General features: G+C 45.2%; 1 protein-coding gene across 1 annotated transcript in view; it reads right to left on the bottom strand.

Annotated features, from left to right (window-relative positions):
• LOC115102928 (epidermal growth factor receptor-like) overlaps positions 1 to 12905 on the bottom strand; it is a 52512-nt gene that overhangs the window by 7249 nt on the left and 32358 nt on the right. The window contains exons 2-20 of the mRNA XM_029623380.1: positions 11975 to 12126; positions 11286 to 11472; positions 9805 to 9936; positions 9436 to 9504; positions 9193 to 9311; positions 8118 to 8259; positions 7619 to 7735; positions 6881 to 7007; positions 6668 to 6741; positions 6446 to 6533; positions 6098 to 6297; positions 5555 to 5687; positions 4869 to 4959; positions 2967 to 3133; positions 2769 to 2807; positions 2461 to 2605; positions 2236 to 2358; positions 1711 to 1809; positions 436 to 621 (exon numbers count right to left, since the gene is read on the bottom strand). Of these exons, the coding sequence (XP_029479240.1) occupies positions 436 to 621; positions 1711 to 1809; positions 2236 to 2358; positions 2461 to 2605; positions 2769 to 2807; positions 2967 to 3133; positions 4869 to 4959; positions 5555 to 5687; positions 6098 to 6297; positions 6446 to 6533; positions 6668 to 6741; positions 6881 to 7007; positions 7619 to 7735; positions 8118 to 8259; positions 9193 to 9311; positions 9436 to 9504; positions 9805 to 9936; positions 11286 to 11472; positions 11975 to 12126 (2390 nt within the window). The remainder of the gene's footprint in view (positions 1 to 435; positions 622 to 1710; positions 1810 to 2235; positions 2359 to 2460; positions 2606 to 2768; positions 2808 to 2966; positions 3134 to 4868; positions 4960 to 5554; positions 5688 to 6097; positions 6298 to 6445; positions 6534 to 6667; positions 6742 to 6880; positions 7008 to 7618; positions 7736 to 8117; positions 8260 to 9192; positions 9312 to 9435; positions 9505 to 9804; positions 9937 to 11285; positions 11473 to 11974; positions 12127 to 12905) is intronic.

The raw sequence follows: 12905 nt of genomic DNA, 5'->3' as shown, positions 1-12905 counted from the left end.
AAGTTTTAATCCACTACACTGTGACTCATGGGTAGTCTTAAAGGGCCAGAGTTTTGGTCAAGTCACATGGTTAGGAAAGAGGTCCGTGCCTTATCATAGTCTGGGTGCCACGTTCCAGTTTCGCCATTTATGCCTAACCCCGTCATGATCGTTGTGTGACAAGACAGCAACAAGTTTTCTAAATCAAACACAGACTGACACCAGATCTGTATAATTATGCTGCAGAGCATGACAGACGACTTCAGGACAGGAAGTGCACCCAGCATTTTGTGGTTTGAAATTCCAAATGTAGCCGTAACAAGAGTATAAAAAAGAATATGAATTTTCACAAACACACTTTTCTTTTGGTTAGTTGGAAAAACAACAGCGTCTTGGAAATTCACTACATTGAATGAACACATACAGCCCGGTCGCTTAAATGCACCATAGTTTTACCTTGGCGATCTGCACACACCAGTTGAGGAGGTACTGGGATCCGATGTTGTCCTTGTTCTCCTTGACGTAGTCCAGCAGACAGCCGTAGGGCATGAGCTGGGTGACCAGCTGCACTGTGGAGGTCAGGCAGATGCCCAGCAGACGACACACATGGGGGTTGTCCACGCTGGCCATCACATAGGCCTCCTACAGTCGGTTAGATATAGTACCAACATTTATTCCAGGGCAGTATAGTACAGTATACTGCCTTTAGGGCTAGTGATGCTGGCATCATTCTAGTGTGCGCTCATAAAACTCAATAATGATATCTAAACATGAACCATTTCAACAACTGACAGCTTGAAGACAATGTACGCTTACGAGCCAGATACGTAAACGTGCAAGACCTTTTCTTTAAAGAAAGCTCTTGACCTTCGTGGTGAGAGGTCAAGAGAAAAATCACTGCAAAAACCTCAGCTGTCTATGCACTCTAAATCCTGAAACGGACTATTCACAGGACCTGGGCTCAAATCATATTTGATATCTTTCAAATACTTGGGGCGTTTGATTGAGCCTGCCTGGAGTGCTAGATCGGTGGGGCATGAAGTTGGACTATTCTATTGGTTCCACTGCGCCAGGAAAGCTCAATCAAGTGCAGCCAGCCAGCCAAAGTATTTCCGAATACTTAATGAACCCAGGTCTGGACTGTGTTTTTTTTTTTAAACTGCGGTTACTGGAAAAGATTTTAGATTTCATTCCAGAAAACCTTAACCTTGAATTAGTATCCTCCTCCCACTCCCCAACCCTGGTCCAAACCTTCTCAATGAGTTAATCTCATTTCCTACGCTCCCACTGAGAAAATGATTTCTAGAAACCTGACACCATTTCGCATTTTCTAACTAAATGTTGTCATTATTTCAGCTTCTTCCTGAATTGATGAGCATGTGCTTGGAATTAGTGTCCAGTGACATGCAATAGTGGCTGTATAGGCTTCTCAATAACATATTATGCCGCTAAATTAGGTCAAAAAAACAAATTTGCCAACGAATGTTTCGTTTGAAAGTGCTTGTACAGTGTGGTATGTATACCATACTGTGCTTGATAGCACTAATTTAGATTCTACTGTAAATCAGATATAGAATGTCTTTATATTCGGAAGATACCAGTTCTAACTCCCATGAACAAACATCTTTAAGCAGGGATGCCAACCCTGGGCCTTGAGGGCCGAAACATTTCTGGATTGTGTTTCTACCAGCCTTGTCTAAGAGTGAAGTGACATAGAGTGATATAACTCACGTCCAAGATCTCCCTGTTGGCTTTAGGTGATGTGGCCTCTCTTAAAACCTTAATGGCCACAGGAATCTTCACGTCCTCTCCTTCAGGGACCCACAGACCCTGCACCACACACACACACACACACACACACACACACACACACACACACACACACACACACACACACACACACACAAAGTACAGATGTTTTCATGCCATGTCAAGAGGTCAGGAAAAATTCCAGGCACTAAATAATCATAAGAAAAATGAGTGTACATTAATAATTTCTTAAAGGTTTTGGTTCGTGGAACATGGGAACGGCAAACTAACTGGTAGTTACTGTGGACTGGATTATGACGCAGGATGTGGTACGTTAAATATGTGGCTGTTAATTGCAAAATTGACAACAGACGTAGATGTGGTTAAAGGGTGTTGGTTTCATACGCAGTCGTAACACACATTCCCATAAGCTCCTTCACTACAGTACAATCCAAGACACTGGAGTTCTCTGAACGAAATCTAGAAGAAGTTAGCGCTTGTATTTACCTTGTAGACAGTGCCGAAGGCCCCTGATCCCAACACTTTGATCTTCTTAAACTCGGTCTCTTTGAGAATGCGGAGCAGAGCCTGGTTGGGGGCCTCACCACTGGGGGTCAACGGTTCAACTAACTGTAGAATAGCAATAGATGCGGATAAGGACGGTTTACTTTGATGCACTATCAACGATGACTACATTCCCTCTGTAGAAAGCCCTCAGTGTCTGCCTCTCACCTCTCTCTCCTGGAGTAGTCTTCGCAGGGTTCTCTTCCTCTTGATGTGGCGTCGCCTCAGTAACACGAAGACAGACAGGCCCATGATGAGGAAGGCAAGCAGCCCACCCACCACACCAGCCGCGATCACCGATAGGCCAGAGTTACTGCATGGGAGACGGGTGGTAACCAAACAACACAGAGAAGAAAAAAAACGACACACAAATGATAACTGTTCATTAGCTTAGTGAACTGAGTGTTTCTAAGTTTGAATACAATTGGAACAGTACCATTGTAAGTTAGTGTTCACGATAAGAGTCAATTGCTTACCCTATAGACTGACAGCCTCTCAGACCAGGACCGGTGCATCTGTAAACACATAACGCACGTATGAACACGTGTCCGTTCCAACACCTCTACATCAATTTTTTTACTGAGACATTTCATTTTTAATATTCAAATGGGATGCATGTGTCTGTATTTGTGTATTGCGGTATTTATGTGGTTGTGACAGATTCCTTCACTTACCCCTGGGTACAGTTCTGGTGGCACAGCTGGCACACCTTCATCTTATCTGCATACTTCCAGATGAAGGTGTTCTTGCCCCCTGCCACCCCTGGCACCCCTCTAGGGCACCCCAGGACACAGTTGTTGCCGTCTTTGAAGTTAGCGCACTGGGTACACTGCTCTTGGCCCTGAAAGAGAGAGAAGAGGATAGCAAGACCTTGTATTACATACACATCTAAAAGAAACAACTGTGTGGAGACATACTTTATTTAACAGACACAACTATTGTATAATAATAGCATGCTAGAGAAATACATTGTGCCTACTGTGCTGGGACATGGCTTGGAGATGGACACATAGTATATTAAGCAATAAGGCACGGGGGTGGTAGGGAAAGGGGGATACCTAGTCAGTTGTGCAATTGAATGCATTCAACTGAAATGTGTCTTCCGCATTTAACCCAAACCCTCTGAATCAGAGCGGTCCGGAGGGGCTGCCTTAATCGACATCACCGTCATCAGCGCCCGGGGAACAGTGGGTTAACTACCTTGTTCAGGAGCAGAACCTTGTCAGCTCTGGGATTCGATTCGACAACTTTTCAGTTACTGGCCCAACGCTCCTCCCCACTAGGCTATCTGCCGCCCCTATATGGTCAATATACCACGGCTAAGGGCTGTTCTTACGCACGACGCAACGCGGAGTGCCTGGATACAGCCATTAGCCGTGGTACACTATACATACAAAAGTATGTGGACACCCCTTCAAATTTGTGGATTAGGCTGTTTCAGCCACACCCATTGCCGACAGGTGTATAAAAGGTGTATAAAATCGAGCAAATAGTCATGCAATCTCCAGAAATTACTTACAGAAGAGCTCAGCGACTTTCAACGTGGCACCATCATAGGATGCCACCTTTACAAGTCAGTTTGTCAAATTTCTGTCTTGCTAGAGCTTCCTCAGTCAACTGTAAGTGATGTTATTTTGAAGTGGAAATATCTAGGAGCAACAACGGCTCAGCCGCAAAGTGGTAGGCCACACGAGCTCACAGAATGGGACCACTGAGTGCATAGGCGCGTAGGTCAAAAAATTGTCTGTCCTCAGTTGCAACACTCGGTGGTCTCGTTCTGTGAGTTTGTGTGGCCTACCACTTCGCAGCTGAGCCGTTGTTGCTCCTAGACATTTCCACTTCAAAATAACAGCACCTACAGTTTACTTTTCCTCTTCAAAATAACAGCACTTACAGTTGACCTTTCCTCTTCAAAATTTCAGCACTTACAGTTGACCATGGTCTGGGGCTGTTTCTCATGGTTTGGACTAGGCCCCGTAGTTCCAGTGAAAGGAAATCTTAACGCTACAACATACAATGACATTCTAAATTATTTTGTGCTTCCAACTTTGTGGCAACAGTTTGGGGAAGGCCCTTTCCTGTTTCAGTATGACAATGCCCCCTGGCACAAAGCGAGGTCCATACAGAAATGGTTTGTTGAGATTGGTGTGGAAGAACTTGACTGGCCTGCACAGAGCCCTGACCTCAATCCCATCAAACATCTTTGGGATGAATTGGAACGCCGACTGCGAACCAGGCCTAATCGCCAAACATCAGTGCCCGACCTCACAAATGCTCTTGTGGCTGAATGGAAGCAAGTCCATGCAGCAGTGTTCCAACATCTAGTGGAAAGCCTTCCCAGAAGAGTGGATGGAGGCTGTTATAGCAGCAAAAGGGGGGACCAACTCCATATTGATGCCATATATCACAAACCCGAGGTGCCTTATTGCTATTATAAACTGGTTACCAATGTAATTAGAGCAGCATACCTGATATACCGCGGCTCTCAGCCAATCAGCATTCACGGCTCGAACCACCCAGTTTATAATATAGAGACAAATACTTAGACATAGAATACATATAAGAGACACACATACTGGTCCAGTGCAGGTCTGGGTTCCATTGAGGAGCTGACACTCAGGATGACATTCGACACACGTCTTATTCACCTCAGTCTCACGTGGCTCCCTGCAGAATGAGGAAAAAACGTCAGCATGTAGCATATTTCCACTACCCTAGTCCCAGATCTGTTTGCGCTGTCTTGCCGACCTTTATTGTCATCGTCCCATAGGAGTTGCTAAGACAGCACAAACTGATCTGGGAGCAGGCCATACTTCCTACTTGTTCAACATTTGATTTTAGGTGGTTCCATTTGCAGATGGTTGCATTGATCCCTTTCCTCATAGCAAGAGTTCCATTGTAAGCAAGGTGACGCTCAATGTTTGACAGAGGAGACCCCGAAGTTAAATATCTATGAGTTAAGTGCTCCCATTCCAGCTGAGAGGACTGTCTTCTCATGAATTGGGTTAATTGCCGCCTTACTGCCTTAAGAACTGCTTACATGTACTCCTGATGGCAAGTCTTCTGTCTGGTTTTACTATTTCATTCCATGCAAAACTGCATCTTGCAAAATACCCATGTTCAATTGATAGCTTGAGTTGCCAATAGTTTTCTTTGCCAAGTGTACAAAAAGTTCATTTCACGCTTCTTCACTGCTTCAGCTTTGCAGAATCAGGTCCCTTTAATTGTATAAATGGGGAACAGACAAGGGATCCTCCCTCACCCCTCTAGCAGGTTACAGGAGTCTACACAGCTTCCTGTTCGGCTGTAGTCCTGACAGGCGAAACACATGGTGGGTCCAGGTCCCCAGCAGCCATATCTGGTACACATTGTGTCACATGTGTTGTTCTGCAGCCCTGCAAACACACATGCACAAACACATACATATCGACACAAAATCATTGTTTTAACCAAGACATAAAGTATATATAGTATTCAAAATATCCTTTTCACTTTTCACACAACCCTGTAACAAGTAACAAGCTAGCGTCCATTTCCTAGTTCTCCCACACTTTCACAGTTTTATGGCCACAACAATAGAGATTGGCCAATATTAATCTCAGAGCCACATACCCCGATGTGACCTTTGTTTTAGTAAACACAGAGCGTTGTGTTATCAGCCTTTTATTACGGGCTCGAGTTGTTTATGTGACATTATGGTGTTGACTGTTGGTGTTTGTTGCGACTGCTCTTGTTTGCTGCTGTTCCTTTTTTTTTGTTGGTGTTATGTGACCACACACGTCAATATAATGACTTTATGATTTACCGCATGCGGCTGCGTGGGCATTGCTCTCCAGCTGTATGGTCTGCCTGTCGGACTTGAACAGCTGCTTCCAGTGGCGCTTCTTGGTGTAGCAGAGGTTGGAGTTCCTGGTGATGACTACGTCTCCATCGCTGATCTCCTTCAGCGAGCGAAGGCCCAGGTGGGTGATGGTTAGCTGGGTTATGGCCAAGCTCACCGTACCACTTGAGGAAGGAGAGAGAGGAGAGGGGAGTGAGAGGGAGACACTTCATTTTTTTTGAAGTTCCAGGTGGCTATTAAGGGCTTGACCAGCTCACTACTGCCACTCTATAATATAATAGATGCGGAGACTGAACTGTTACTGTGACTTACTGTTTGGTCCGTCCTCTAATAATCTCCAGGTTTTCAAAGGGACTGAGGGATGTCATGTTCTCGGGCCAGTTCTGAATCAGCAGATAGCCTGGATGTTTGTTTTTATAGAACGGGAAGGAAAAAAAGACAATTCAAATACATATGAATGTAAAATAATCAACAACATGGCTCTTTTGGTAACCTTTTAGTATAGTTAATAGACTAGTCTGCACTGCCTCTTACCAGTGATTTCTCTGACCGTCTTGAAAACGTCTAGCTTGGCAGGATCCATCTTTGGTGCTTTGGTAAATGGGTCCCTGTGAATAGCAAGAACTGTGAAATGTATCTGCCATATTCACAAATACAAAATACAACACATTAAGTGTGATGTAAAAAACGAGTCAAGTCTTACTCAACAGGCTCTTAGGTCTTATTCTATATGTTCTTAACACTTACCCATGGATAGATGTGTAGATAATAGCAATGTTCCCATTGATTTTGGTGCAGTTTTTGAACGTGTCAATGTTGGTGGCGTTGATTGACAGAATTTTGTCAAGTTTCCCCATTCCAAGTCCATTGCAAACTGTGAAAATTAGTAATATGTTAATAAAAACAAACATGGCATCTAATTTCTTTTTTTATTTTATTTTTTATTTTACCCCCTTTTCTCCCCAATTTCATGGTATCCAATTGTTTTAGTAGCTACTATCTTGTCTCATCGCTACAACTCTCGTACAGGCTCTCGGGAGAGACGGTTGAAAGTCATGCGTCCTTCAATACCCAACCCAACCAAGCCACACTGCTTCTTAACACAGCACGCATCCAACCCGGAAGCCAATGTGTCGGAGGAAACACCGTGCACCTGGCAACCTTGGTTAGCGCGCACTGCACCCGGCCCGCCACAGGAGTCGCTGGTGCGCGATGAGACAAGGACATCCCTACCACCCAAGCCCTCCCTAACCCGGACAACGCTAGGCCAATTGTGCGTCGTACCACAGACCTCCCGGTACGACAGAGCCTGGGCGCGAACCCAGCGTCTCTGATGGCACAGCTGGCGCTGCAGTACAGCACCCTTAACCACTGCGCCACCCGGGAGGCCCGGCATCTAATTTCTTTGTCACACTAAAATATTTGAGAAATCACGAGACAGAAAACGAACGCTGTGCAGTTTTGTTGTGGCAGTATCAACTGTACCTTTGGGGCACAGTCCATCACACTTCTTGCACTTCCTGACTCCTCCCTCGTCCACTTCGTACGTGTCACCACTGCATGTCCGAACGCACGCTCCATGGTCTGTCACCACATAGTTATCTGAGGGGGAAAAAACAGAATATATAACAAATCTATGTAATGCATTGTGTACTGTGTATAGGACAGTATTGTATGCATGGCAGTGTCTGAGAGCTGATTCTAACAGCCTGGAGAAAGTAGAGGCGTCTATAGTATTAGCACTCCCTGAACCTAAATCCTTTTCCCCCCTCGTTTATGATTCAACTCAGAGAGACTGGCACAGACTGACTGACTTAGAGTAATACACCAGCCTATAGGCCAGCGTTTTCCAACTCCAGTCCCTGACCCCCCCCCCCCCCCCCCTCCCAAAGCTTCTAATGAATCCTTATATCTTTTATCATATACAGTAGCCTCATAGAAGAGGTCATAAGGGGACATGGATGGAACATGTGGGTTTTCTTACGAGGGCAGGTCTTGACGCAGGTGGCCCCGAAGTTGTACTTCCCGTCTGGGTTGTTGACTAGTTGGTGAAGGTTGCGGTCGTAGAGCAGGAGGCGCGGACACGAGTCTTTACACGTCCCGTCATCCTGAAAGTCCCGGCAGGCCTACGGCACCAAACAGGGCTATGTTCATTAAGCAGCAAACCAAAGACAACAGACAAACAGGAAATGGACTACCTGAACCTGTCCAATAAGAAACGCTTGTTTTCACTTTCCGCTGCAAAATGTTTTAAAATGTTACATGTCCTAATAAATACGGCCCAGCCATCATAGACAGAGCAATAGGACCATAACAGACCCGTATGCACAGATTATAACACTGCATTGCTATTTCACGGCTCAGCTTAGCCAGAGAGGAATAGGTGACGCTGGCTTAGCTTCCCAGCTGGGGACTAAGCCTGATTCTCAAGGCACTGTCAAAAAGCAGGGTTTAATCAGCGATAGAAAGGGTCACCAGATACAAAAGCAATACAATGTGGTTTTAATCATAAAGTGGATAGAAAACAGTGGTACTGGTGTAAAGTATGTTGGTCACCAGCCAATAAGACAAAAGGGAGCATCATAAGACAGAAATAATGATGTGTGAAATGTGAAATGCAATGTGTCTGTTTCCTAACACATTTATTGGGTGAAGAAATAACTACAAAATAAAAAATGTTTTTATTTATTTATTTTATTTAACCTTTATTTAACTAGGCTAGTCAGTTAAGAACAAATTCTTATTTACAAAGACGGCCTAGTATATGTAGTATATGTGAGAGATGCCATTCTTGACTTATGACTAGCCAGGGTTTTGTCAGACCACGTGACCTGACCAGGGGAAACTCTGGACCCTACTTAAAGCCTAACTGAAGCCCAGAATTGTTCATGGTCACTCCTGTCCCACCCTATGACACCAGTACAATATGAAGGTGGAATCTGTCTCTGCCACTTGTGAAAGTGGCGTGTCTGTCTGTCGGTCTGTCTCTCACCAGCCGCTCTAGGTCTGGGTCAGATACAGTGTGAAGATGGGTTAGGGTTAATGTTAGGGTCTCTCACCAGACAGTCTGTAGGTCTGGGTCCAGTGCAGCCTGCAGCACAGTGTTCGTTGCAGCAGTCGATGGGAGACGGACCCTTACACCTCTTAGAGCACTGCTGGGCACAGTTCAACTTCGTCACTAGACGGAAGGAAAACAGCATCAGTAATGTGCAAGTGCCAGTTATGATATCATACAACTAAGCCCTTGTTTTTGTCTTACGGTATACCTTTCAACAATATTAGAGTCTGGTTTACAGACTTACATGTCTGGCAGTGTTCTGGGCCGGGCGCCCAACATGAACCATTGAAGCATCCAGGATCACACTTTTTACCTACAGAAAATATATAAAAATAATTGTTCAAGAACTCTGCAACTTCAGTGTACTTTAATACTTTATAGTGTACTTCAGTATTTTAATGTTCAATAAAGCAAAGTTGGAGTTTTTGATTAGTTGAAAGTTAAACATGACTAAACTGTTGGCTGCGCTGGTTGAAGCAGCTTCCTGTTAATATCTAACAACATGAACAAATCTAGCCTCAAGCGTGTATAAAAACACAAAACATTGAATGGGATTATGGTAGGTGCATTTATGTGACGCATTGTTTCATGTGCTGTAACAGGAGCTCCTTACAGAGACGATTTCTGTTGGGTTCAGGTAACTGCATGTTGGGTTTGCTGTCAATGTCCACGATGTCCAGCCACTGGATGGTCTCCACGTTACACAGCTGGTTGCCTGAGAACTTCACTCCTCCTTTCAGGATCTCTGGAAAATGGAGAGAGATTGTTTTCAGATGGATGTTGAATGTTGATGTGAATTAATCAATGTAATAAAACGGTGTAGATAACCTAGATCCAGCTCCAAAAGCAACCCTAACCCTAGCTTCATGTCCACATCCTGGTTAAACCATAACCCTAGCCTCAACCCTAACCCTAGCTTCATGTCCACATCCTGGTTAAACCCTAACCCTAGCCTCAACCCTAACCCTAGCTTCATGTCCACATCCTGGTTAAACCCTAACCCTAGCCTCAACCCTAACCCTAGCTTCATGTCCACATCCTGGTTAAACCCTAACCCTAGCCTCAACCCTAACCCTAGCTTCATGTCCACATCCTGGTTAAACCCTAACCCTAGCCCCAACCCTAACCCTAGCTTCATGTCCACATCGTGGTTCAAACCTAACCCTAGCCTCAACCCTAGCTTCATGTCCACATCCTGGTTCAAACCTAACCCTAGCCTCAACCCTAACCCTAGCTTCATGTCCACATCCTGGTTCAACTCTAACCCTAGCCTCAACCCTAACCCTAGCTTCATGTCCACATCCTGGTTCAAACCTAACCCTAGCCTCAACCCTAACCCTAGATTCATGTCCACATCCTGGTTCAACTCTAACCCTAGCCTCAACCCTAACCCTAGCTTCATGTCCACATCCTGGTTCAACTCTAACCCTAGCCTCAACCCTAACCCTAGCTTCATGTCCACATCCTGGTTCAAACCTAACCCTAGCCTCAACCCTAACCCTAGATTCATGTCCACATCCTGGTTCAACTCTAACCCTAGCCTCAACCCTAACCCTAGCTTCATGTCCACATCCTGGTTCAACTCTAACCCTAGCCTCAACCCTAACCCTAGCTTCATATCCACATCCTGGTTCAACTCTAACCCTAGCCTCAACCCTAACCCTAGCTTCATGTCCACATCCTGGTTCAACTCTAACCCTAGCCTCAACCCTAACCCTAGCTTCATGTCCACATCCTGGTTCAACTCTAACCCTCAACCATAACCCGAGCTTCATGTCCACATCCTGGTTCAATTCTAACTCTAACCCTAGCCTCAACCCTAACCCGAACTTCATGTTCACATCCTGGTCCAACTCTAACCCTAGCCTCAACCCTAACCCGAGCTTCATGTCCACATCCTGGTTCAACCCTAACCCTAACCCTCAACCACAACCCTAACCCTAGCTCCAACTGCCACCCGACCCTAGCTTATAACAAGGGCTCAGAGTTTCCCTGGTTAGGTTCTAGTACGTGAGAAGGCACACAGTGACCAGTCATTATGCGGCTGGGTACAGCGACTGCCTGGGCAGAGCAGGGACAGGCCTAGAGACTGACCTGTGAGGCTGGTCAGAGGCAGCTCGGTGGTGCCTGCTCCCATTGACTTATTATGGTTCATCAACACAGCCAGGGCAAAGCCATCGTTGTAGAGAGTGTGGCCTCGGATGATGCGCAGGTTGTCCAGGGGAATCCTGTTGGCTGTGTTGAGGGCGATCAGAACATAGCCACCCACCTCCTGAATGGACTGTGGACAAACAAGGAAAGATTTGGGTTAGGCCTTGTCTTCACACACTATGCCAGGGGTGAACAACTTCAGACCTAGAGGCTCCAGCTCAGGTCCTACTGGTTTTCACCTGTCTATAACTTCATAGCTAGACAAGGTTCACAGAAGGATACCACCGGTAACCCACTGAACCTAGTCTCAAGTATGAGCGCAACCTAAGAGACTATCTCAACTGAAGCTATAAGGCTCTATTGAGGTGTTTTGGACAGCTTACCCGTTGAAATAGCTTTGGACCATGCCCGGAGGTTAAAACAAGCTTGTGAGACATTTTGTTTTGCGGCTGTGATGTTTTCATCCAGTAATGCTTTCTCCAATGCTTTCTCCAAACAAAGGGGTTCCTTACCTGTAGCCTGGTCCCAGAACTGTTTGTGCCATCTTGACATCTCCTATGGTCATTGTTCATGGGAGCTGACAAGACAGCGCAAACAGATCTGGGACCAGGCTAACGTTCCTTTTATCTTACCCTGAGGAAAGACAGATCATGGTGGTCTTCCATGTGTGTGACCTCCAGGTTCTCCAGGACAATGGTACAATTGCTGTAGGTCTTGACCATGTTCAAGTAGTGGCCCTCTTTTGACCCCAGAAGGCTGAACCGGTTAGTGATGCCCTGGCATACTGGGGGGGGAGAGAAGATGATTAGAAATCATCCAGGAAAGTAGAAGACAGATCACCTGAGTGAAAAGTGACCATACTTGAATTTCACAATGAACATGGAAAAACTGCTGCCTTGATCCAGACAGGAATATCTTAGCTACCAAGCACCCTTACATGGATAGTGATATTCATCATGCATAGTCACTGTTAAAATGTACACTGGCATACCCAAGACAACAAAGTACACCGACTCTCTGATTCACTTCTGCCTCTCTTTACACACGTGTGTCAGAGGAGCTTAAGTTGTCTTGTTTCTTTGTTTGTAGGTGTGAGCTGTGCTGTGCACAGTCATTCAATAGCATTAAATAGCTGAGCTGGATTGAATCTAGAATGGGAAATTGATCCCTACGATGCTGCCGCTTACTCATGAGTCGCTGTGTGCTCTGAGCTGGCCGACCATATTTATCTTGGCCCAGACTCTTTCCACTGCTATTCTGGCTAGTTAAAACAAATGCCTTGAGTTTCTGCACCGTGTCAACTCTGTGCAGAAATATTTTGAGTTACTCTTTACAAACAGGCGTTTCATGGGGATTATTATCTATTCCACTCATCTCCCTGTCACAACTAAGAATATTGGTAACATTAAAGGGACGTTATCGGTCCATGAATGCAGCATCTTCGGGAGTTTATGAAGCGGCGGGTTTTGGAGTTAGATAACAATGATTATTTAAAGGTCTTGAACAGTCAAAATCATGTTTTTCATGAAATTGGTTGGTATTTAGATGAAACCAGATCAAAGT

Source organism: Oncorhynchus nerka, linkage group LG20 (assembly GCF_034236695.1).
Source record: "Oncorhynchus nerka isolate Pitt River linkage group LG20, Oner_Uvic_2.0, whole genome shotgun sequence".
Lineage (NCBI taxonomy): Eukaryota > Metazoa > Chordata > Actinopteri > Salmoniformes > Salmonidae > Oncorhynchus > Oncorhynchus nerka.
This window is presented reverse-complemented; position numbering and strand designations above follow the sequence as displayed.